This window comes from Panthera uncia, chromosome E1 (genome assembly GCF_023721935.1).
Source record: "Panthera uncia isolate 11264 chromosome E1, Puncia_PCG_1.0, whole genome shotgun sequence".
In the NCBI taxonomy this organism is placed as follows: domain Eukaryota; kingdom Metazoa; phylum Chordata; class Mammalia; order Carnivora; family Felidae; genus Panthera; species Panthera uncia.
The window spans coordinates 31,429,204-31,453,117 of NC_064814.1; the positions used below are offsets into that span (position 1 = coordinate 31,429,204).

Consider the following 23,914-nt stretch of genomic DNA (forward strand, 5'->3'; position numbering starts at 1 on the left):
TATTAAGCACTCATGAATCTGGCCTGTTACCACACAGCAAATAGAAGGCCAGAAAAAAAAAAAAAAAAAAAGCAGGAACCTGACAGTCTTGTAGAAGAGAAGGTGTGCATGCAAAGGGAAATTCTGCCAGTCAGACAGGACTGGGTCCTAAGACCTTTCCTGGGAAGGGGACAGATCATGTTCCAGTGGAACAATCAGGAAGGGCCTCCTGAAGGTGAAGATAAATGAGCTGGTCCTGCAGAAATACGTAAGAACTCAGTTTATGGGAATAGGAAGGCAGGAGAATATTCTGGGCTATAGGAACTGAACAAGTATTTACTTGGTTTGACAAAAGGATGGAACAGGGAAGAACAGGAAGAACAGGAAGGGGAAGAGGGAAAAAAAAGGTTGGGAAGGAAGATGGGGGCTAGCTGGTGCTAGAGCCTTGAAGGCCAAACCAGGATGGGTTTTTCTTCACTGTGGACAAAAGAGAACATTTGGAAATTTCTGGACAGTTTATTTGAGGGTGATGAGCCTGGCAGCAGTACGTGAGCAGGGTAGCTGTGCTGCATGACTCTGTAGGACACAACACTGTATATACAGTGCCCAGCCTTCATGGACCTGTAAGAGGGGGAGGAAGGGTAGGAGGCTCCTGCTTCCATCTTTAGGCTGCATCTAAGACACAGGCAGGGGCCATCCGTTTTGAAGAAGGTAAAAAATGCATCAAGGATACATTTAACAGAATCTGGCATTGATTGGATTCGAGGAGCAGGAAAGAGGGAGACATTGAAACAGGTTCTGAGTATGGGAGAGAGGGGAAGTGGTGGTCTGGGACCAGCAGCACATGACAGGGTCCAAAGGGAATCATCAAACACATAGCCAAAGCTTACTTTACCTGGTTCTATGGAAGCAATTATTTTCTCTACTGTAACTGTTTACATGCCTATGACCCCACAGACCTGGATCTCCTGGTTGACAAGTTCCATGTGTTCAGAGCCTAGCCTGGAACCTAGCATAGAGCAAACATACAGTGCAGGAAGGAAAAAGGAGGGAAGAAGTGAATGAATGAATGGTAACAGCTCTAGATCTTAACTATTGGGTTCCTGGACTGTGAGGTCTTACGTTTCAGGACCTTTGGGTCCCCTTTTGGGGTGGCTGGTGATAGCTGTAGGCAAAGAGCTGTGTCATCCACACTATGGGAGAAGATGGGGAAAATGGGGAGGTAGGGGGCTCTGAAGGAAGAAGAGGAGGATTTGAGCAAAAAAACACCAAGTTAAAGTTGAGGATTTATATTATCACCGTTGGTTGTAATACAGTATCAGGGATGTACTGAGGCCCCAGGAAAATGAGGTCAGTCTTATTAACAAGGGTGCTTAGAAGGGAAGCCTTAGTTGTTCTTTTACCCTCAGGGGGAGAGGAGAAAACCTAAGGACCCACAGGGTTGCTGAGAACCATCTGTGATCTTTTTTTCTTTTTCTTTCCTTTTCCTTCCTTCCTTCTTTCCTTCCCTCCTCCTTTCCTTCCTCCCTCCCTTCCTTCCTTCTTTCCTTCCTTTTCTCATTTACATAGCTCTTCTCATATGGCCTAGGATTATGGATCTGCAATTATTTCTCCTATAACACCTCATATTGCCTAGGATTATGGCTATCAGTAATTTTCCATGCTCTCCTCAAGAGCAAGGAACCCTTTTTGGCCTTCTTTGTATTTAAAGCTAGTAATTGAACTGTGTGCATTGGTACAGCTTTACTAATTATTAAAGTATTGAAACAATTATATTGGAGCTGTTGTCCCAAACAACCACAAGTGCCAGATTTCTGATGTTTCATCCACACTGTATTTCCCCTGAGACCGCCCTATGATCTGGCAACTAAAGGAGTAATACCTGGCCGAGTCAGAGTGCTTCAGCCAGCATCCTATGCTATGCCTGTTGTTCAATATTTTGAATGTCGCCCCACTGCACCCTTCTCAGCTTCTGTCAATCCTTTGTTGGCTGACTTTACCCATCCTGCAATAACCCCTAGTATCCTCTCCCCACTACCCCCTCTCCCCCTGAAAACTCACCAGGCTGGGCTGGCGGCACCTGGCAGTGTGGGTAAGGGCATGACCTGCCCTCCAGGGTGCCACACCTCCATTCACAAGGCCCTTCCCCAGGTGGGTGTGGTTCCAGGGACTGGCGTGGAGTCAGACACAACCACACTGGCTGTGAACTTGGGTAACAAGGGCCTGGGGTTTCTGGTAGCAGCCTCCTCTCCAGGCCTGGAGGTCCAAAGATCAATGGATGGGCCTCTGGGGACCAAGGGTATGCCAAGCTGGTAGCATAATGGGGGAAAACCTGGCAAGTTGGGTGTGCAGTCAAGTCCTGGGGCCGAGAGGCTGAGGTGGGCTCTGAGAGGCACCCTCGCCTTTTCCTCTGTGGATGTCGAACAGGGAGGCTGGATTTCTGCAAGTGGAAGAGGCTGCTGGGACTGGGGCTGGAGGCATCAGCTGGGCCTGGGGCTGCTTCGATGAGGGCCTTGGGCCGTTGTGGATTGGGGAGCTGTCCTGAAGGGGCAGCTGGGTTGGATCTGGCAGCTTGCTGATCAGGGGAAGGCGGCTCTGGTTGGGGCTGTGTCCGAGGAATGGCAGGCCTGGACTGGGGCAACCCAGTTTCTGGGCCAGGCTTCCGGCCATGCCACTGGAAGCGTTTTTTGTAGTGGTGGTGCCGGTGCCGGTGGTAGTGGACGTGGCTGGAAACCTGGGTTTCTCCTGTGGGTACCACTGAGTCCAAAGAACGGGGCCGAGAGGTCACACTAGGCTGGGTCTCCTCCCCCCGGGGCTCCCCTTCAGGGCTGCAGTACACCAAGGGGTCAAAGTCACTGCTCAGGGAGCTGCGGAAGGTAGAACTGCTGCCATGGATGCCCTGCAGACTGATGTCTGTGCAGTTGACCACTGAGTCACTTGAAGAGCCGTGACAGGGCCCCGAACTGGAGTCACTGGCTGGCCCATCTGCCATGTAGCCACTGCGTTCCGTGCGGTAGCTTTCTCCAGAACCGCTGCTGTCGTGAGGCCTGGCCCGGCGTGGGGGTGCTGGGCAAGCGGAGAGGTGCTGCGAGGTGCATCGGAGACGGCCTATCCCCCAGCCCTGCGCGTAGGGATGCTGGGCCACCGCCAGGCGCTGCTGCTCACCCGGAGCCCGAGGATGTGCGGCTCTGGGGAGACGGTGGTGCCGGGGGCCTGTGCCTGGCTCCTGCGAGGTTGGGAAGGGACCAGATTGCGGGGGCCGAGCCACTGCACTCCGGGAAGGGCCCAACAGGTATGCAGCAGGTAGGTGGTAGTGGGCATGGCCGGGATGCTGGCGAATGAGGTGGAGTCTCCGGCCTGGTTCCTGATAAGATCGAGAGTGTCCCAGAGACTGGGAAAACGAATCACCCTCTGGAAGAAAGAACCAAGAGCGTAGGTGTTTGACCCCACAAACCTATGGAGCGTGCATTCAGAAAAGTGTGGCTGTAGCACCTATTTGAGCCCACATAGCCTGTGTGTTCGGTCAGAGTTGAGGGACCAAGGACATTCCTAATCTGCCTGTGCCCTGGGACGCCCTGGCTCCTTCCAGTCCATCTATCTCCCTGGAAGTTCCACTGTGTATGTCCATCCCTGCTTCTCCCATCAGCCCACCTGGGGCTCTTTGACCCAGGGCCACCACCAGTCCATAGTGCACCTTTGGGCAGATTGGAAAAAGGCTCTCCTTCCTCAAGATACTTCACTTTCATCTTTTAGAAAATTTTCATAATATCCTGGTTTTGTTAGAATAAGATACTTTGTTGCCAGAAAATCAGAATAATAAATATACAAACCACCCAGATTTAGAATCAACAAAGTTGTCATAAAGATACAATGTTTAAAGTAATGAAGATGTCTACATCTTCATTATGTATGAATGGCCCTCCCTGCCCTTCACAGGAAGCACTCTTGAGCAGTACACAGCTTAAAGAACTATTATGGCAGACCTGCTTTCTCCTCAGCTTCAAGAAAAAACCGTCCCTCAGAGAGCAACCTTGTTCTAGACCCATCTGCCTGCACATAGGGGAGGACTTGGCCCACCTCCTACCTACGATGTTGAACATGCAGAGAGGGCAAGTCCGATGCTGATGTAGCCAGGGGTCCACACACACACGATGGAACTCATGGAGGCAAGAAATGACCCGTAGCTCCTAGAGAAAACAAGGGGGTCCAAACCGAAGTTATCTGTAGGTTCAGGAGTAACCAGGATTTCCCTGACTCCCTCTGGCCTCTCCTTTTTGCCCTCAGCTTCTTGTAAAATACCCCATGGTAGAATAGAAAGAGTAAGGGCTTTGGTGTCCGGTAAACCTGGATCTTGCCACTTTAGCTGCATGACCTTGGGCAAGTTTCTTAACAGAAATGCTCTAGTTTTCCGCTCTAAAATGAGTATGAAAAACTAACCAACCCCCACCCTGCACTGTCATGAGGCTAAAATGAGATAATACATCTAAAGCACCCACTACAGATCCTAGCACGTGGTACACACTCAACGAACAGTAGTTGTCTTTCCCTGGAAGACCAGGAAAATAACCAGACCTCAGTGCTGTCCCCTACCTCTGCCTCATTGCAAGATACACGGGACACAGATGCAACCAGGGCACCCACACCTGCCCGAGTGCCTCCTCCAGCCTCCCAAAGTCCAGCTGCCCTCCCCAGCCTGGTCATGGAGGTCGCCCGCAAGCCCTGCCTTACCTGGCCCTCAGAGAACTCCTCCAGGCAAATGGCACACACAGGGGCTGAGCTACAGCTGCTACTTGAGTCCGGCCACTCAGCCCGGGCCCTCCTGCAGCTGGCCTGGTACCTCCTGGTGGCCAGCTGGCTGATGGCCCAGGCTGTTCGCTGTTGAAGGGGATCCTGAGAAGAGGGGTGAGGCTCAGAATAGGGCAAGGGCTCCTCTTCCCTCACCCCTGGACCTCAAGTTTGTGCTTGGCTCCCAGTCACCCAGTTAGATCATATGGCCGATTGACTACTCCTAGGAGTTTGTCGTCTTCAAGCTCATACGTGGCTCTGCCAAGCAGGCTAAGCCCCGCCCACCCCACTCCCCCATTCATACCATCAAGCTTTCTTTTCCTTGATGACCCATGGGAGAAAATTTTCATCCAACTGCCTGCTTGACATCTTTGCTTGGATATCAAATAGGCCCATCAAACTGAATTCCTAATCCCATTAACCACCGAACCACATATCCATCCTACCGCCTTAAAATGTAAGTCAGATCATGGTACTACTTCTGCTCAAAACTCTCCAATAGCTCCCATTTCACCCAGAGTAAAAAAACACTGTCCTGCCAATGGCCTACACAGTCCAGTAAAAGGGGCCCCCATGGACCCTCTGTCCTCGCCTCCTGCTCTGTCCTCTCACTCACTGCACTCCAGCCACATGGCCCCCTTGCTGTGGCTCAGACATACTGGACACGCTTTTGCCTCAAGGCCTTTGCCCTTACTGTTTTCTCTGTCTCGATCATACTCTCCCCAGATATCTGCACATATCACCCCCTCACCCATTTAGGGTCTTTCCTGTAAATGTCGTCCTCTCAATAAGGCCTTCTCTGGCTTTGCTTTTAAAAATTAACTCTGTCCGGGGAGCCTGGGTGGCTCAGTTGAATAAGCATCCGACTTTGGCTCAGGTCATGGTCTCACAGTTTGTGAGTTCAAGCCCCGCGTCAGGCTCTGTGCTGACAGCATGGAGCCTGGAGACCACTTCGAGTTCTGTGTCTCTCCCTCTCTCTCTGCCCCTCCTCCACCCCTGCGCGCACTGTCTCTCTCTATCTCTCAAAAATAAACATTGAAGGGGCGCCTGGGTGGCGCAGTCGGTTAAGCGTCCGACTTCAGCCAGGTCACGATCTCGCGGTCCGGTCCGTGAGTTCGAGCCCCGCGTCAGGCTCTGGGCTGATGGCTCGGAGCCTGGAGCCTGTTTCCGATTCTGTGTCTCCCTCTCTCTCTGCCCCTCCCCCGTTCATGCTCTGTCTCTCTCTGTCCCAAAAATAAAAATAAAAAACGTTGAAAAAAAAAATTTAAAAAAAAAATAAATAAATAAACATTGAAAAAAATTTTTTTAATAAAAATTAACTCTGTCCTTTTACATTCCCTTTTTCCTCTTCCATTTTATTTTTCTCCTGGGAACATGTCACCATCTAAAATACTACATATTTTACTTACTTATTTTGTTTATTGTCTGTCTCTTCCCATGAGAATGAAACCTCCCTGAGGGATCTTTTTGTTCACTGCACAATCCCCAATACCTGAAACAGTGCCTGGTCCATACGAGGAGGTCTCTATGTTTGCTGAATAAATAAATGAATGGGCAAGCTGATGTGGAGAGGCTGCTGGAGATCAACAAGTCAGATGCCAGGGTGTTTAGATGTAAACTATTTCAAGAGCATAAGGGCATCTTCTTTCCTCACTTCTCCCTTCCTGCTCTTTACCCTCCCATATGCATAAATGTGCCACCTCCATCAGGGAGCCCACCCTGCTCACCGGCCTGTTGTGGTGGGGGCGGCATCGGATGCGCAGCACTGAAGCCAGGATGACCACAAAGATGGTGCCCACCACCGTCAGGAGGATCCACACATCATAATCTGGCTGGAGGAGTGAGCAGAGATGGAAAGAGTCATATTTCTGGAAGGAGTTGGGCCAATTTGGGAGAAATTCAGGTGCTCAGGAGAGTGAAGGCTAGAGATCCCCATGAGTCTTCCAGCAGAGGGGATGAGGTGAGGAGGAACCTGCAGGTGGGGTTAGGTGGTCCCTGTCTGCCCAAGGTCAATCATAGGAGAGGGTCCTCCAGGTGTCAGCTGTGAGAGGTACTATCTGAAGACCTGTGTGCTTGGGAAAAAGAGGAAAAGGACCCTCTGCAAAGTGGAAGCCACCCAGTGCACAGCTGGGTGAGGTTTCTAGCTAGTGGAGAAACACCAGCCAGGGTGTCAGGGGCTAGGGGGTCAGGGTTTCATTCTGGCTCTGCTCCTCTGTGCCATGAAACCACAGAGCTGAAAACAACTTTAGAACTCAGCTGGCCAAATTGATGCATTCTGCAGATGAATCCCAGAGGGGGAAGAAACCTGTCCTGAGGCACACAGCTGGTGGATAAAGTTGAACTATAGGGTTTCTAAACTCTCTTTAGCTCCAGGAGTCTAAGGGCTCTCGATGGGAGTTGCCACAGAACAAAGTGGCAGTGAGAACGGGCGCTAGGGCAAGGCCTGGAGATCTGGCGTGCTTACCCAGGTTGGGGGCTCCTTCAGCTCAATCCTAACATGAGCCTTTCGGTTCTTGTACACAAACTCCATCAGCTTCTCGGCATCTTTACCCCAGATTAACACCACTGGCCAAGTCAGCCCCAGGGGTTGCTGTAGCTGTGGGAGGGAAAGTGCCCACGAGGGCTGTTATGTCCTGACTTGTCTTTTCCCAGGTGACTTTATCTCCCTCCACCCAGCTCCCTCAGACACCCCAATGTCCCTGGGTACCTGCTCAGCAGCAGCTCGATCCTCAGTGATGTCAAAGAGGACCGCGCTAGCTCCTCGCTCCCCTGCCATCCGGGCCTGCAGGGACACACAGCAGAGGTCCAGCTGAGGTCAGAGAAGGACACGGCCCATCTGTCCATCCATGCCCCGGCCTCACCCCTCACACGCCTGTCCCTTCCTGGGACGTTGCACACACTGCATCTTTGCACACTCAAATATAACATGTGCGATCCGTGTCCTGCCCTCAGCTCACCCAGGTCCCACTGCCTTCAAGGACGACATTCAATCCTTCATTCTGTCATGGAATAAACCCATAACAAGGGTTTAGTAGGAGTCAGGTAGTGGACCTGGCTCTAGAGCTAAGGACAAATAAGACATTGCCTGGCCCTCAAAGTACCACAAGTCTGCCTTCACTAAGAAGTGTGAGAACAGAAGGGAGTGGCCAGAACCACCACAAACCCCCACCCCAGGGAGTGGGGGGAGGGTGACCAGTCCCTGGAAAGGGAGGGAGAAAAGACAGGTGGAGAACTCCTTCAGAATAGAACTGGGCTTTCCAAGATCCAGCCCTGCCTGACAAGAGGAGCCTACAGGGCATCCCCTCAGCTCAGGCAGAGTTTCAAGGGCCTGGGACCCTGCCGTCACCCAAGGTCTCTATGGCAGAGCCCAGCCTCAGCCCATCTCTTGATCTCTTTCTCCCCGCCACACTTTTCCTGGCTACAATTCAAGGACTTAATGGAGTCTCTGTCCAGTGCTTTATCCCTCATCCCTTCCCTGAAGGTGGCACTGGAGGCTGGGTGGGGAGGGACTGAGGGGCTATTACCACAAGGACACAACTGTGCAGGTACGCACATGCACGCTTGCCAGGGCTCCAAGAGCAGGGTCTAGCCAACCAGGCAGAGCAGAGCAGAGCCAAAAAGAAAGAGAGAGAAAAAAAAGCAGGAATCTAGAAGCTGGGTGTGGGGTAAGAGAACTGAGATAAGAGCCAGGAGTGGGGTGGAGGTGCAAGGGCAAAGGAGCCACAGACAGATCCTGCCTTGCCTTTGTGACAGCCTCCCTGCCCAGCACAGCCACTCTCCAGCCTTTCTCCCCACAGCACAGGCTCATCTTGCCTTGGTATCAGGCTGGGACCTCGTGCCCCCAGGGCCCTGCTGAGTCTTTGTGGCCTTCCTGCAGGCACTGAAGGAGTTAATCCCTCTGCCAGTAGTGGTGGCAGGAAGGGGAGCCAGGGTTGGGGCTTACTCACACTCTTAGGGCTTTGATCTCTGCTTTCCTTCCCGGAGAGAGCCTGTCCGGGCAGGTCTCCTGCCAGGCAGGCCAGGGGAGCAGCTTGCTCCAGCTCCCTGCTCCCTACTCCCCAGGAGGCAGCAGGGGCCAGAGGGCCCCCTCAGAACTGGCAGCCCACAGGCAGGGGAGCCCAGGAAGAAGGTGGTGGAGACACTCGAGTGGGGCCCTGTTTTGGTCAGAAGAGTAACTTTCCCCCTTCCTCCCTCTCTCCCTCCCTCCTTGAGCTGCTGAGGAGCTGGGCTGGGCCCTCTACCAGCACCCAGGCCCAGCCCAGGCCCAGGCTCACCAGCCTAATTGACTGGAAATTCACAGGACTCCAGAATGGTATTGCTGAAGAAATTGACAGGTCACAGCCTTCATTGTCCTCCTGCTCATTTACTCCCAAGAAGTCCAGCCCAACTAGGTGACCCCAGGCAAAGAGAAACTTCTGAACCCTCCAAGCCAGGGTATGGGAGCCACACCAGAGGAAAAGGAGAGGGGCTCCCACTGCTAATGTCATAGTCTAGAACTTGGCCAAGGCATGGGGAGGTCACCTCAGTAGTCAATGAATTGAGACTCCTGGATCCAACATGCTGACAGGGCCTCATGTGTCTCATGCCCAGATTGAGACCCTAGACCCAGCCTGGCCTGAAAGAGCATGAGAGAAGGGCACAGACTTCCTTCTCCAGAGATTTTCTTACTTACCAACCCCTCTCTCTTTGAAGGACTGGGGTAGGAACAGTGGAAAGTAATTACCCTGATGTTCAAACACCCCAGCCCATTACAGCCCATAATTACAAAGTTGTAAAAAGGGATCAAAGAGAGAGTACTGGCCAACAGGGGAAACAAACAGGACTTTCAGGCAGTGGGTACCTGTGTTCAGAGTTCTAGGAACCAAAAAGCACGATTTGGGGCCAGATGGCAGCCCACACTGGGGCTATCCATGCTTCCCTCTGGTCCACCTGCCCCCAAGAAAGTGGGAGAGAGGGAGAAAAGAAAGCACTTCTTGGGAGACCGGAATCTGGAAGGCAGAGACAATAGGAAGGCCCTCTGCATGGGAAGACTCAGCTTTAGAAAAATTACCCAGAGATCTCTTTTGGGGCTGCAAAGAGTCAGCCATCTCTCTAGGGGCAGCAAGCAAAGCTGCCCACGGCCTCTAGCAACCAGGACTAGTACACTCTAGGACTCATACACTACCCTCTGTACCTCTCTGGGCTGTAGGTTTTCCTCTCCAGACACAGTGACAGTCTCTGTAATCTCCTCATCAAAGATTGGCTAAGTACCTACTGTGGCCAGGGCACCAAGCCAGGGAAGGCCAAGCCCTCTAGAACAGCTCATTATCTAGTTGTACATATCCATATGTACATATCCATAATATATCCAAAGACATATCCATAATATAATGCTGATAACATTCCAGAGTACAAATGAATGAAATAGACCAGTAGTTTTCAAACCTTTTTTCACTGCAGAAAGCCCATCCCCCACCACACACACACACACACACACACACACAATCTGACGCAAATCTTCAATACACAAAACAGATAAGACTCAGCTGAGTTTGAGGATGGGGGTGGAGTTAAGAAAGAGCCTTGGTTTCCCCCTCCCCACAAAGCACCTCCCTGAAACCTGGCATGGACAGAGACCCTGGCAGTGTGCCAGAAAAGAGGCATCCCTCCATAATAGGCTAGCTGGGCTGAGCCAGTCAGGAAAGATTCACTAGAAGATGTGGAATTCATCTGGGCTTGAAAGCAAGGGTAGGAGGAAGTAGAAGGGATACTAACCTTTACCGAGACCCACTCTGCCCAGACTGCTCAGGTTTGAGTCCTGAATATGCCACCAACTATTAGCTGTTAGACTTTGGGTATGGTACTTAACTGCTGTGTGCCTCCGTTTTCCTTTCTGTAAACTGGGGATTATAATAGGCCCTACTTCACAGGGTTGTTTTGTGGGCTGTATAAGTTAATCCATGCAAAGCTTTATGCTAGTACCCAGCACATAGTAAGTGTCCCCTAAGTATTAGTTATTGTTATATCAGCTGTTACTATATGCTTTGGGTATGTGATTTCATTCACTCTTCACAAAAACTCTATAAGACAATTATCCAGTTTTGAGTTGAGGAAACTGAGGCTCAGAGAGACTGGACAACTTCCCCAGGGTCACACAGCTGATCAGACCACTGATCTAGTCCAGGCATGAGGTGATAAGGGCCTGGGTAATCACGAGGATGGCTGTGGAGTTGCTAATAGAGAAACAGAAACCAAGTTGGATGACTGGATCGGGGGAGGGAGTCGGTGGTGGTGACAAGAATGGATGAGTCCAGAAAAATTATGGTGAGGGTTTCAGAGAAGATCAAGAGAGGCAAGAATGAAAGAAAAACCCCAATCTTGTTAAAAGCATAGGATGATGATGCCAGTGACGACAACAGTGGTAATTGTAATCATTTATTCAGTGATTACTATGTGCTTAGCATGGGAGCTTCCATCTGTACTGTCTTATGGAGCTTCCATAAGAGCTTCCATCTGTACTGTCTCATTAAATCCTCATAACTGCTTTATGATATAATCCCATTATTATTCCCCTTTTACAGATGAGGAAACAGGGGCCCAGAGAGGTGAGCTAAAATGTCTAGGTCACACTGAGGAGCAGTGGAGATGGCAGGCTTCAGACCCAGGGCTGTCTGGGTCTCAAGAGCCCCAGCTCTGTTGATGGTGATGACATCACTACTACTGATGGATATTCCAGAGCTGATTGAGGTTAGAATTTTTCAAACTTTTATCACTAAAACCCACCTTTCCCCTCTGGCTTCTGGGAACCATATGTTTTTTTAACATTTTACCAAACTAACTGAATTCATTATGTACAATTCATTTTCCTATGAGATAACTTGTAACCAAAAGCAACAAACAAATATTTTAGTTAAGCTTGTGGGACTTATGAAACATTGGAAGTAGCTCAAAGACCTCCATTACTACCCTCACAGACCTCCTTTGAGCCAGCAGATCTCAGGTAGGAGCTGCTTGGTCAGGTCAAAGGATGAAACCCAAGGGAAGCCTTGACCTGACCAGTTGGAGAATGTGGGGCTAGAGCCATCCTGTCCCACCGAGGTGGGGGAGAAGCCAGGTATGGAGAAGCTGAGCAGCTAGTGAAGGAGGAGGAAGCATGAGCAGTGACCACAAAGGCTGTGGAAGAAAAACAGGTCCTAGGGCAGCAGCTTAAGTGCCTCTTCTAAACCCCTAATGGCTTTTTGTTCCTTTGTGCATTTTAGCTCAGGCACTATTTGGTAGCTGACAGACATCATTTTCATCCTCACAACGACCACTGGGGTAGAAAATAAAAGTCCCATTTTATGGTGGTGGCCCAATAAGGTTAAAAAGAGCACCGACCGGGGCGCCTGGGTGGCTCAGTCGGTTGGGCGGCCGACTTCGGCTCAGGTCATGATCTCGCAGTCCGTGAGTTCGAGCCCCGCGTTGGGCTCTGTGCTGACAGCTCAGAGCCTGGAGCCTGTTTCAGATTCTGTGTCTCCCTCTCTCTGACCCTCCCCTGTTCATTCTCTGTCTCTCTCTGTCTCAAAAATAAATAAATGTTAAAAAAATTAAAAAAAAAAAAAAAAGAGCACCGACCACACATTCCTTGTTTCCTAGTGTCTGTGCACAGGACTTATTCCTCCCACAGCACTGTGATCCTCCAGGGGGCGAGACGAAAACCTCCTACGTGGACAATGTCCTGCCACGTTGCCCAGTGTTCACATGTGTGTGAAATGCATACACTGTTTTAGAAGAACAGCAGAGCATCTCTGAGCCCTTCCTCTCCCATCTTTCTCTCCTCTCCCACCTCTGTATCTCACACACTCACACTCACTCACACACACACATACACACACTCACACCCACTCACACACACTCCACACTCACATTCATACCACGTAACACTAGGCACTCATCTACCAAATGAGCAAATGAATGACATTTGCCCACATTCTGTAAAGCAAGGGAAGTGAAATAGCCCAAAGCAGGGTACCTTCAACCTAACAAAATTCTGCTGCCATCAAGGACCTGCCCAGTCTTACACAGAGACAACACTCTCCAGATCCTCCACGTGTGCTGGCCCCGACCGCCCACATCCTCCGTAGCCCTCTTCTGCATCAGCGTGGCCTGGGCTGGGAGAATATCTCCACCCACCTGTGGGTGCCACAATCAGAACCCCGCCCACATCTTTCCCCCTCCATGGGACCAGGTAAGAGCCCAGGCTGTTTCCTTGAGACTCATGGCTCAGGAAATAGCCCTCAGTAGGATCTGGAAACCAGGGAGAGTCTGGGCCTGAGTACAATGAGCGGGCACACTGGTTGGGACTGTCACCGTCCTCTTTCCCCACACCGGGGAGCTGGACCCTTTCCACCAAATCCACCTGACTGTGCCACACAGAATCTAACTATGCTCTGGCTTATGCCACCAGGAGAATCTTTTCACATGCTTTCAGTGTTCCTAGCCAAAATGGGAGGCAACAGAGCAGAGAGATTAAAAGCCCAGGTTTGAGAACTAGACAAGGCTCAGTTCAAATCACAGCTCCACCCCTTCCCAGCTGGGTCACCCTGGCAAGTTAAGTTTTTTTTTCTTTTTCTTTTTTAGTTTATTTATTTACTTTTTAGTAATGTCTACACCCAATGTGGGACTCGAAATCACAACCCTGAGATCAAGAGTCACATGCTTCTCTGGGACACCTGGGTGGCTCAGTCGGTTAAGTTGGTTAAGTCCAACTTCAGCTCAGGTCATGATCTCAGAGCTTGTGAGTTTGAGCCCTGCATCAGGCTCTGTGCTGACAGCTCGGAGCCTGGAGCCTACCTCGGATTCTGTGTCTCCCTCTCTCTCTGCCCCTCCCTGGCTTGCACTCTTTCTCTCTCTCTCTTAAAAATAAATTTTAGGGGCGCCTGGGTGGCTCAGTCGGTTAAGCGTCCGACTTCGGCTCAGGTCATGATCTCACGGTCCGTGAGTTCGAGCCCCGCGTCGGGCTCTGTGCTGACAGCTCAGAGCCTGGAGCCTGTTTCCAATTCTGTGTCTCCCTCTCTCTCTGCCCCTCCCTCGTTCATGCTCTGTCTCTCTCTGTCTCAAAAATAAATAAACATTTAAAAAAATAAATAAATAAATTTTAAAAAACATTTTTAAAAAAGTCACATGCTCCTCTAACTGAGCCAGCCATGTGCCCCAGTTACTTAAGTTTTCTGACCCTCACTTGCTTCACATGTCAAATAGAGAATAAAATGTCTAGCTTTCCTGATTGTCATGCAAAATAAAGGGGATAATGTATAAAGAATCTGTCCCATGTGGCACATGGTCAGCACACAGAAAACAGTAACTAACATTAGAGCAGAACAAATAACAATGTTCACAGGACCTTAGAGGTAGCAGGCCAGTGAGGAGCATGGCAAACCAGACGGTCCACGATGGTGGAAACCTGGCAACTGCCACCAGCTCCAGCCAATGATGCCCTCTGGAAATGTGGAGCCACCGGTTTGCAATCTTAGAGGAAGAATGTGAACTTTTTTTTATGTTTATTTATTTGATTTGAGAGAGAGAAGGAGAGAGAGCATGTGTGCGCTCGTGAGCAAGGGAGGGGCAGAAATAGTGGGAGAGAGAGAATCCCAAGCAGGCTCCTTACTCTCGGTGCAGAGCCCAACATGGGGCTCAATCTCATGAACCCTGAGATCATGATCTGAGCCAAAATCAAGAATCTGGTGTTTAACCTACTGAGCTGCCCAGGCACCCCAAGAATGTGAACTTTTTAAGGAAACATGGCTTCTGTTTCTGCTATTCTTGCATATGCTCAGTCAATGTTTCTGAAAGATGGAAAAGCCCTTCAACTGACTGCCTCTTTGCCCTGATGCTGGTTAGGGGAAGGGGTTTAAGAATTTCCAGGTGATGGGGGAGGATATGCGGTGGGGCACCTGCCTTAGATGACAGTCAGAGGTTCTGCTGGTAGATGATGGTTGGTGGGGAAAGGATGGAGGCCTGAATTTCCACCCCTCTCAAACCAGTCATGAATGAGGAAAACCAGAGCAAATTGGACACATCTCTCCTAGGTGAGAAGGGGACAGAGAACAAAGGGCCCTCTCACAGCCTGGAGCTGGGTGAAGTTCAGAGTGTGTGGAGGTCAAGTGCGAACCTACCTTGCTGGCCAGTGACAGGCAGGGGCGGGGGGCCCGTTGGGGACTCTCCAGCTTGACAATGCTGATGAATCCAGGCTCCAGATTGTCGTCATCGCTGGCATTGCACAGGTACAGGGGGTGGGACTGCAGAGAGAGGGAGAGAGAGAGGTTAGGGAGGCTCTAGGGAGCAGGAATAAGCTGTGGGAGCCAAGTACTTCCCCGCTGTTCCAGGCAGGGACCAGGCAGGTCTCCTAGTGCTATGAAACAATCAGCCTTCTTATTTTTTCTTTCTCTCTTTTTCTTTCTTTCTTTCTTTCTTTCTTTCTTTCTCTTTTTCTCTTTCTTTCTTTCCTTCCTTCTTTCTTTAATTCTTTCATTTTAATTTGCATCCAAGTTAGTTAGCAGATAGTGCAATAATGATTTCAGGAGTAGAATCCAGTGATTCATCCCCTACATATAACTCCCAGCGCTCATCCCAAGTGTCCTCCTTAATGGGCCTTCTTACTAAATTGCCTCAGAGGAAGCTAGTAAGCATCAGTTGTCATTTCAGGGCCACCAGGGCCAAGGATACATGGAGGTGGGGTGCAGGTAGGCACGAGGGGTGTCCAAAAGGGGGAACCTCAATGAAGAGCCTGCTGCAAATCTGCCCCAACAACCCTCAAACTGCCACAGACTCTCTCACCTCCTACTTCTTTCACCTGCTCTAAAACCCCAGGCTAAGAGCCCATATCAGTGCCTTCAGAATCTTGCCTTCCCTCCATGCTCTCCCAGGGCAGCGCTGGGTGCTGCCGGGTGCCTCCTGCCTCCTTGGGATGCCCGCTGACATCCCCATCTTTCCTGTGGCTTGGGTCTACTCACTCTGGGTTTCCCTGATCTTCTCAATATCTCCCTTTGCCCCTGCCCTGGGCCCATCCTGAGATGAAGCAGGGAGAAGACACCATCTGGGGATAAGCCTTGGCTAAGAGCCTTGAACATCACACTTCCTAGGAGCTCATCCTTTCCCCAGGAATGATGCAGTGGAGGTGAGCCAGCACATGTTCTGAGGGTGTGGCAGGGTCAGTCCAAGACCCTGTGGCCTTAGCCTAGCTGGTGCAGGGCAATGGCTCGGGGGGAAGTGGGCCCAAAGTGTGCTAACAGACCAGAGAATCCCCTATCAGAGGACAAGAGTGTCCTTCTGTATACTCGCTTGTCACTCAAAATGATTCGAATACCCACTTGAAACTAATCTTCCCATAGTGCTATGAGAAAAAAAATATTTATCTGGCCCAGATAATCCTATGGGCTGGAGGTTCCTATGTGGTGGAAACCCAGTGTATCCTGCAAACAAGGGGATTTTGTATGAGGGAGGTGCCCATACTTCTTCTCCACTGCTGCTGAAGTCTAAAGGGCTTCCAGAAAGAACCATCAGACGAACCAGAGAGCATTTTGAACTCATGAAGATGTTGGTACTGATGATGGATTTAAAAAGCACAGTCACTTTTTGGGGGTGCCTCATTTGGTGGAGAGTGTGTGACTCTTGATCTCGGGGTTGTGGGTTCGAGGCCCACATTGGGTGTGGGATTACTTAAAAATAAAATCTTTAAAAATATACAAATAAATAAAAGCACAGTCACTTTTTGAAAGCATTTTCATGCTATTTCTTCTCACCATGTCACTGCAGTCCCTTGAACATAGTAGGTTCTCAAAAACAAGCACCACCCTGCTTTGAATTCTATCCTTGTGAATACAAATCTTTGGGCAGGGGGAATTGAAATGAGAGGGAGTTCCATTCTTGCTCCCAGAATTTAAGGAGAATTACTCTGGTAGTCGTCAAAGTTTAGTGTGGAAGAAATGCTATGTGCATCCCAACCCCCCTCAGAAAAGGGTCAGGGCCAAGATTAGGGGTTGTTCTCACTTCACTGAAGCTGTAGCTCCTGTCTCAACAAGTTCCATTAGTCTGTCCATCTGCCCATTTGCCCAACCATGCATTCATTCATTTCTTCATTCTTCATTTCTTCAACATTCAACTATCCCAAACCATGCAAATTCAACCATTTGCCCAACCATGCATCCACTCATTTCTTCAACAAGGAGGGCCTCCTTGTTGCCATGCACTGTACAATGAGTTGGGGAGTCAACAATAAATAAGATAGGCTCTTTGCCTTAATGAAGCTCAGAAGACAAGTGTACAAACACATTGTATTGTGATGTTGTGATGCTGTGGGAGGGCTCAAGGAGAGGGGACTAAGTATCCCATGTAGGAGAGCAGAGTGACTTTAGTGAGTCCTTGGGTACTGAGTAGATATGTGCTTACCCACTGGATCTGCAGGAAAGGGGAAGGTACATTCCTGGCAGAGGAAGCAGCCTGTGCCCAGGCATGGAGGCACAGGCAGGGGGCAAGGAGAGGCTGCAGGCATTTAGGTCTGGTGTGGAGGGGAAGGCAGGAGATGAGGCCAGAAAGGTTGGCAAGCACCAGACTAAGGAGGAAAGACTGCAGATTTGCGCTTGAGAAAGGTCTCCCTGGTGATGAGAGAAGACTGTCTAGTGTGGAAGGAGTCAGAAGTCAGCTGTTCCAATAGAACAAAAGATGTGAGATCTTCAGGAACTACAAATCGTAGCCATGGGACTCTATTGCTTTGCTTGCTCCCCTACCACTACCCACGGTCCAGCTTTCTCCAGATAATTCCAACGTGCCTCTCACTGATTAGAGTGTCAAATGAGGGGGGAAGTCACTTCAGAGAAGAGTTGTCTTCTTTTTTTTAACTTTTCTTTTCCTTATTCTTTTTTTTTTTTTTAATTTGAGAGAGAGGGAGAGCACACGTGAGCTGGTGAGAGGGGCAGATGGAGAGGGAGAGAGAACCTTAAGCAGCCTCCATGCTCAGCATGGACCCCAATATGGGGCTCCATCCATAGCCCTGGGATTCTGACCTGAGCTGAAATCAAGAGTCGGATGCTCAACTGACTGAGCCACTCAGGAGCCCCAAGAGTTGTCTTTACAGAAAGATTTGCAAATATTTAACCACCACTCTGCCCCCAGGCCCTCGCAGGGGGAACCAGCATATACAAGCAGTGCTATATTGTAGGATGCCTCTGAGGTGATGCAGGAGAAAAAACTTGGTGTCAGAGTCACCAGACTTCCCTGATCCTGAAGGGACTATAGAAGAGGGAGGGGGAGGAAATTAACCATTAGTAAACACCTCTTGCCTGCCAGGCCCTCTAGATGTTATCTCACTATGAGGTAGGTGTGATCATTCCCATTTAAAGAAGAGAAAGAGGCTTAAGGCACAGGGAAGTTAAGGTCACACAAGATTAGAACCCAGCTCTATCTGACTCCAGCCTCTGGAGTCCTGTAACTCAAAATGAACCCAGAGTCAACCCTCCATTGTCCAAGCTAATGGGGATGATGATAATGCTAGTTTACATTTATTGAGTAAATACAGTGGGCCAGTGATGGGTCTAAGCACTTTTGTGTATTAACTCTTTCCATTCTTGTAACAACGTTATGTTAAGGTAGAAACTACTATTGTCTCCATTTTAAAGATGAAGAAACTGAGGCATTAAGCGGTTAAGTAACTGACAAGATAGAAGTAAAACTTTCACTATTTGCATATGACATGATACTACATATAAAAAACCCAAAAGACTCCACCAAAAAAGTGCTAGAACTGGTACACAAATTCAGTAAAGTCGTAGGATACAAAATCAATGTATGGAAATCTATTGTATTTCTATACACCAATAATGAAGCAGCAGAAAGAAAAATTAAGAAATCAATCTCATTTACAATTGTGCCAAAAACAATAAGATACCTAAGAATAAACCTAACCAAAGAAGAAAAAGATCTGTACTCTGAAAACGACAAAATCCTGATGAAGGACATTGAAGACAACACAAAGAAATGGAAAGACATTCCATGGTCATAGATTGGAAGAGTAAGTATTGTTAAAATGTCTATACTATCCAAAGCAATCTATACATTTAATGCAATCTCTATCAAAGTATCAACAGCATTCTTCACAGAACTAGGACAAACAATCCTAAAATTTGTATGGAAGACCCCGAATACACAAAGCAACCTTGAAAAAGAAAAACAAAGCTGGAAGCATCACAATTCCGGACCTCGAGCTACATTACAAAGCTGTAGTCATCAAGACAGTATGGTACTGGCACAGACTCTCTCTCTCTCTCTCTCTCTCTCTCTCACACACACACACACACACACAAATACACATAAATCAATGGAACAGAATAGAAACCCCAGAAATAAACCCACAATTATATGGTCAGTTCACCTTTGACAAAGCAGGAAAGAATATCCAGCGGGAAAAAGAATGTTTCTCCAACAAATGGTGTTGGAAAAACTGGACAGCGACATGCAGAAGAATGAAATTGGACCCCACTTTCTTACACCATATATAAAAATAAATTCAAAATGGATTACAGATCTAAATGTAAGACCTGAAATTATAAAAATCCTAGAAGAGAGCACAGGGAGCAACTTCTTTCTAGAAAGATCTCTGAGGCAAGAGAAACAAAGGCAAAATAAACTATTGGGACTACATCAAAATAAAAAGCTTCTGCACAGTGAAGGAAACAATCAATGAAACTAAATGGCAATCTAGCAGAATGGAAGTAGATATTTGCAAACAACATATCCAATAAAGGGTTAGTATCTAAAATATATAAAGAATTTATATAACTCGACACCCCCCCCAAAAGTAAACAATCTAATTTTTAAAAATGGACAGAAGATACGAATGGACATTTTTCCAAATAAGACATACAGATGGCCAAGAGATACATGAAAAAATGCTCATCATCACTTACCATCAGGAAAATTCAAATCAAAACTACAATGAGAAATCACCTCATACCTGTCAGAATGGTTGAAATCAACAACACAAGAAACAAAAGGTGTTGGCGAGGAGGCAGAGAAAGGGGAACACTCTTACACTGTTAGTGGGAATGCAAACTGGTGCAGCCTCTCTGGAAAACAGTATGGGAGTTCCTCAAAAAGTTAAGAATAGAACTATCCAACAATCTAGCAATTGCACTACTAGGTATTTACCCAAAGAATACAAAAATACTAATTCAAAGGGATCCATGCACCCTGATGCTTATAGCAGCATTATCTACAATAGCCAAATTATGGAAACAGCCCAAGTGTCCATTAACTGATGAATGGATAAAGAAGCTGTGGTGTGTGTGCGTGCGTGTGTGTGTGTGTACATATATGTATATATATACAATGGAATATTATTCAGCCATAAAAAAGAATGAAATCTTGCCATTCACAATGAAATGGATAGAGCTAGAGAGTATTATGCTAAGTGAAATAATTCAGTCAGAGAAAGACAAATACCATACGATTTCACCCATGTGGAATTTAAGAAACAAAACAAATGAGCAAAGGGAGGAAAAAAGAGAGAGAGGCAAACTGAGAAATAAATTCTATAGTTTAACCATAGAGAATAAACTGGTAACCAGAGGGAAGGTGGTTGGGGGGATGGGTTAAATAGGTGATGGGGATTAAGAAATGCACTTATCAGGTGTGTATGGAAGTGTTGAATCACTATATTGTACACCTGAAACTAATATTACATTATATGTTAACTAACTAGAATTTAAATAAAAACTTTTAAAAAAAAAGGTTAAGTAACATGTCCAGAATTACACAGCTGAGATCAGAAGAAATGGAAGAAGTAGGATAAAGTAAAAATAAATAATAATAATAATAAACTAAGAATATTTCCCATTTTACTTTGAAAACATGATGCCTCCCCCAACTCATGACTAAGAAAACTTACCATCCTAATTTTACATTCCTAAACAAATCCCTGAAATATTGGATTCTGTCCTAGGCCCTCCTCTCTTTTTACCCTCCATGCACCCCCTACGTGACTCCAACCAGTGAATAGCTTTGGTTTCCATACAGAGGTCATTGATTACACATGTGCAGCCTAGACCTCTCATGAGTTCCAGACCTATATGTCCGACAGGTAGGGCTTGGACATTTCTGCACGAAGAACTTTATACTGTTTTTTTCTTTAATGTTTATTTTTGAGAGAGAGAGAGAGAGAGTGAGTCAGAGCGTGAGCAGGGAAGGGACAGAGAGACAGAGAAACACAGATTCCAAAGCAGGCTCCAGGCTCTGAGCTGTCAGCACAGAGCCTGACAAGGGGCTCGAACTCACGAACCGTGAGATCATGACCTGAGTCGAAGTCAAACGCTCAACCGACTGAGCCACTCAGGCACATGAAGAGTTTTAAATGAGACATCTCAAACTCAGCATGTTCAAAATTGAACTAATCATTTTATCCCTCAAAACTGCTCCTCCAGTGTTCCCTATTTTAGGGAATCGCTATCTACCTACTCCCCAAAACAGATGTTTTCCACCTAGCCTCCTCCGTCTCCTTCACCCCTACCCCCACCAGCAACACCCACCAATCACCAGCTTCTAACAATTCTATCTCCTAAACATGTCTCTTATTTGTCCTCTTTCCTCCGTTTCCACTCTGGCTACTCTAATACAGGCCACCATCATTGCTGTTCCAATTTACTGGGAACACAGTTATTCCAAATAACTGGGGGCATTTCACCCCTCTCAGTTCTACACACTGAAGCCAGAGTGATCTACAATGCTAACTTGAGTGCGTCACTCTTCCACATTAAGCTCTTAAAAAGCTTCTCATAGCTCTTGGAATAAAGTCTGTATTTATAAAGACAGCTTAAAAGGCTCTGCCTGCTCTGGGCTCATGCCTATACACCTTGCCCCATGGCTTCCCATTCCCTTCCCATACTTCTTCTCCCCCCTTGAAACCCATGGTCCAGAAATAACGTGTTTCATGTCTCCAAACACTTCTGGCATTTGCTGCTCTGTCAGGATAGGTCAGAGGCCCCTGCTCTGGGCCCTCTTAGCACCCTGTATTCCCCCATCACAACTTATGCAGTGGTATTTCAGTTGTTTGCTTACTTCCCTCTCTTCCCAGGCTATATATAACTCACCTCCACCGCCCCTTCAGTGCCTGCCACACAGTAGGTACCCGGATCAATATTTTTTTTATTAAATATCGACGGTCTACAACCAGATAGCTGACAGTTAACTCTAAAGGCAACACAATGCACACCAAAATTCTGGTAACAATGGCTTTGGGAGAGGATTTAGCAAGGAGATAGTGAAGAGAGACTTTGGTGTTTTGCTTTGAACATTTCAATCATAGAATGATATATTGAGATATTAATTTGAGTTTTGCTTTTTTGCTGTTGTGGAAGAACAGAAAAGAATGAGAGCTATTTATATTTTGTATCTTTTCTCTCCTGCCACTCCAGGAAGAGAGCCTCTCCTATTTCCCTGCCTTAGGGGCATTTACCCAAAACAAGTGATGCTAAAGCTATCTTCCTGGCTTTTGTGAAAGATTGAATTCCTTGAGGAAAATGTGAGTGTCCCGAAGACAGAAAGGAGTGTGTATGGGGGATAGGGCAGGGGCCATTAGAGTCCCTGGAATCCTGGGGGAATGGGGGGAGGAATCTGGGGATATGCCAAGATGTGGGAATCTCCAGACTGTGCCCCAGAAGGAGTAGACCCCAGAAGCCTGGACCCTGGTGAAGATGATGTGCCTACATGGATTTCAAGGGAACACTTGGGCTTGAACAATGAGCGTATTTGTGGTGACCAGTGTCGACAAATATCAGAGGGGTGTCTTAGATATTTCTGTTTTGGCTGCTCTGTGAGGGGAAGCTCTCCAGAAAACCTATTTCTTGTATAGTTGTATTGTGGCATGAAAACCATACTCACTGCACTTTTGTATGGTTGGACTCTTTTACAGTAAGACTTTTCAAGTATGCTCAGATTAGAAACAAAACCAAGAAAAAAAAAAAAAAAGAAGAAGACCATTCAGCCAGGACACTGCTCATTACCTAGCAAGGCAATTTTAGTCTTCCTTGGGTGTAACACGGACTGTCTTTGCTCCCACCTGCAGGGAATTCTAGCTGGGGAGAGGACCCCTGAGAGAAAACAGATCCAAATGTACCTGCCTCCTTAGGATGCAAGGTCTCCTAATAAGGAGATGTCACCTGTCCTCTCAGGACACCAGGAGAGAGCCAAGGGAGTTGACTGGTAGGATTCAGGGAGGGTGTGGTTGGGTAGAGCCCCTGAAAACTGGAGGGGCTTAAGGACTGGCTATCTGTGACTTCCTGAAAAGTCAGGAGATGGGATGCCCCTGTTCCAGACACTGCCTTCAGGGGCAAATTAAGAGGAGCCTGAGCTTGCTTTCAGGGTCCAGGCCACTCTGGCTGAGAGCTCAGCTTTGCACACATAGTTTCCATGCCTGTGTAAAGACGTGAATACTGTCCTTTTAGTGGCATGTGTTGTACTTCATATTTTCGGATGGATCTGGTCTCTAGGTCTCTGTCCTCCTCCTTTAACTTATTTGTTCTGATTTTCCCCTCCCTTCTAAAATAGACCTAAGGCTCAAATTCTGACTCCATCATTCGCCTGTGTGACCTTGGACATGTTACCTAGGCTTTCTGAGCCTCATATTCTTCACCTACAGAATGGGATGATTATCATGAAGACTGGAGATAATGGATATAATAAGTACCTAGCACAGAACCCGACACTCAATAAGTGCTCATTAAACGGTCATTGTTTTATTATCGTATTTGCAATAATAAAATCCCTCCTTATTGCTGGAAGGGACAAAGACCTTCTGACTGCTACTCCCTTGGCGATTGTCAACAGTGCTTCTGAATGCCAGTGTTCTACAAGGCCCAGTCTGGGACAGCTCATTATCCACGGTCACTTCCCCCCTGTGCTCAGCCCTCCAAACCCCACTGAACAAGCTCTTCCAGTTCTCAGCCCGCCTCCTTCCCATGAAGGAAGCCATGTGATCTCATTACCTCCTCACAAAGGGCATTCCAGGGCTCAACTGAGCCCCAAACTTAATGCTGGTCTTTCTTTATCCACGGCATCTCCTCATCTTGGGGTGTGTGCTTTTGCAAGCAACTCTCTACTGTCTCTTGTTTCCAGCCACCCTCCTCCCCACCCACCCCCCACCCCC

General features: G+C 48.0%; 1 protein-coding gene across 1 annotated transcript in view; it reads right to left on the reverse strand.

The window, feature by feature from the left end:
• Positions 1–23,914, reverse strand: part of RNF43 (ring finger protein 43) — a 63,351-nt gene that overhangs the window by 316 nt on the left and 39,121 nt on the right. The window contains exons 2-8 of the mRNA XM_049635334.1: positions 14,898–15,020; positions 7,472–7,546; positions 7,229–7,360; positions 6,492–6,596; positions 4,708–4,869; positions 4,064–4,166; positions 2,041–3,390 (exon numbers count right to left, since the gene is read on the reverse strand). Of these exons, the coding sequence (XP_049491291.1) occupies positions 2,041–3,390; positions 4,064–4,166; positions 4,708–4,869; positions 6,492–6,596; positions 7,229–7,360; positions 7,472–7,546; positions 14,898–15,020 (2,050 nt within the window). The remainder of the gene's footprint in view (positions 1–2,040; positions 3,391–4,063; positions 4,167–4,707; positions 4,870–6,491; positions 6,597–7,228; positions 7,361–7,471; positions 7,547–14,897; positions 15,021–23,914) is intronic.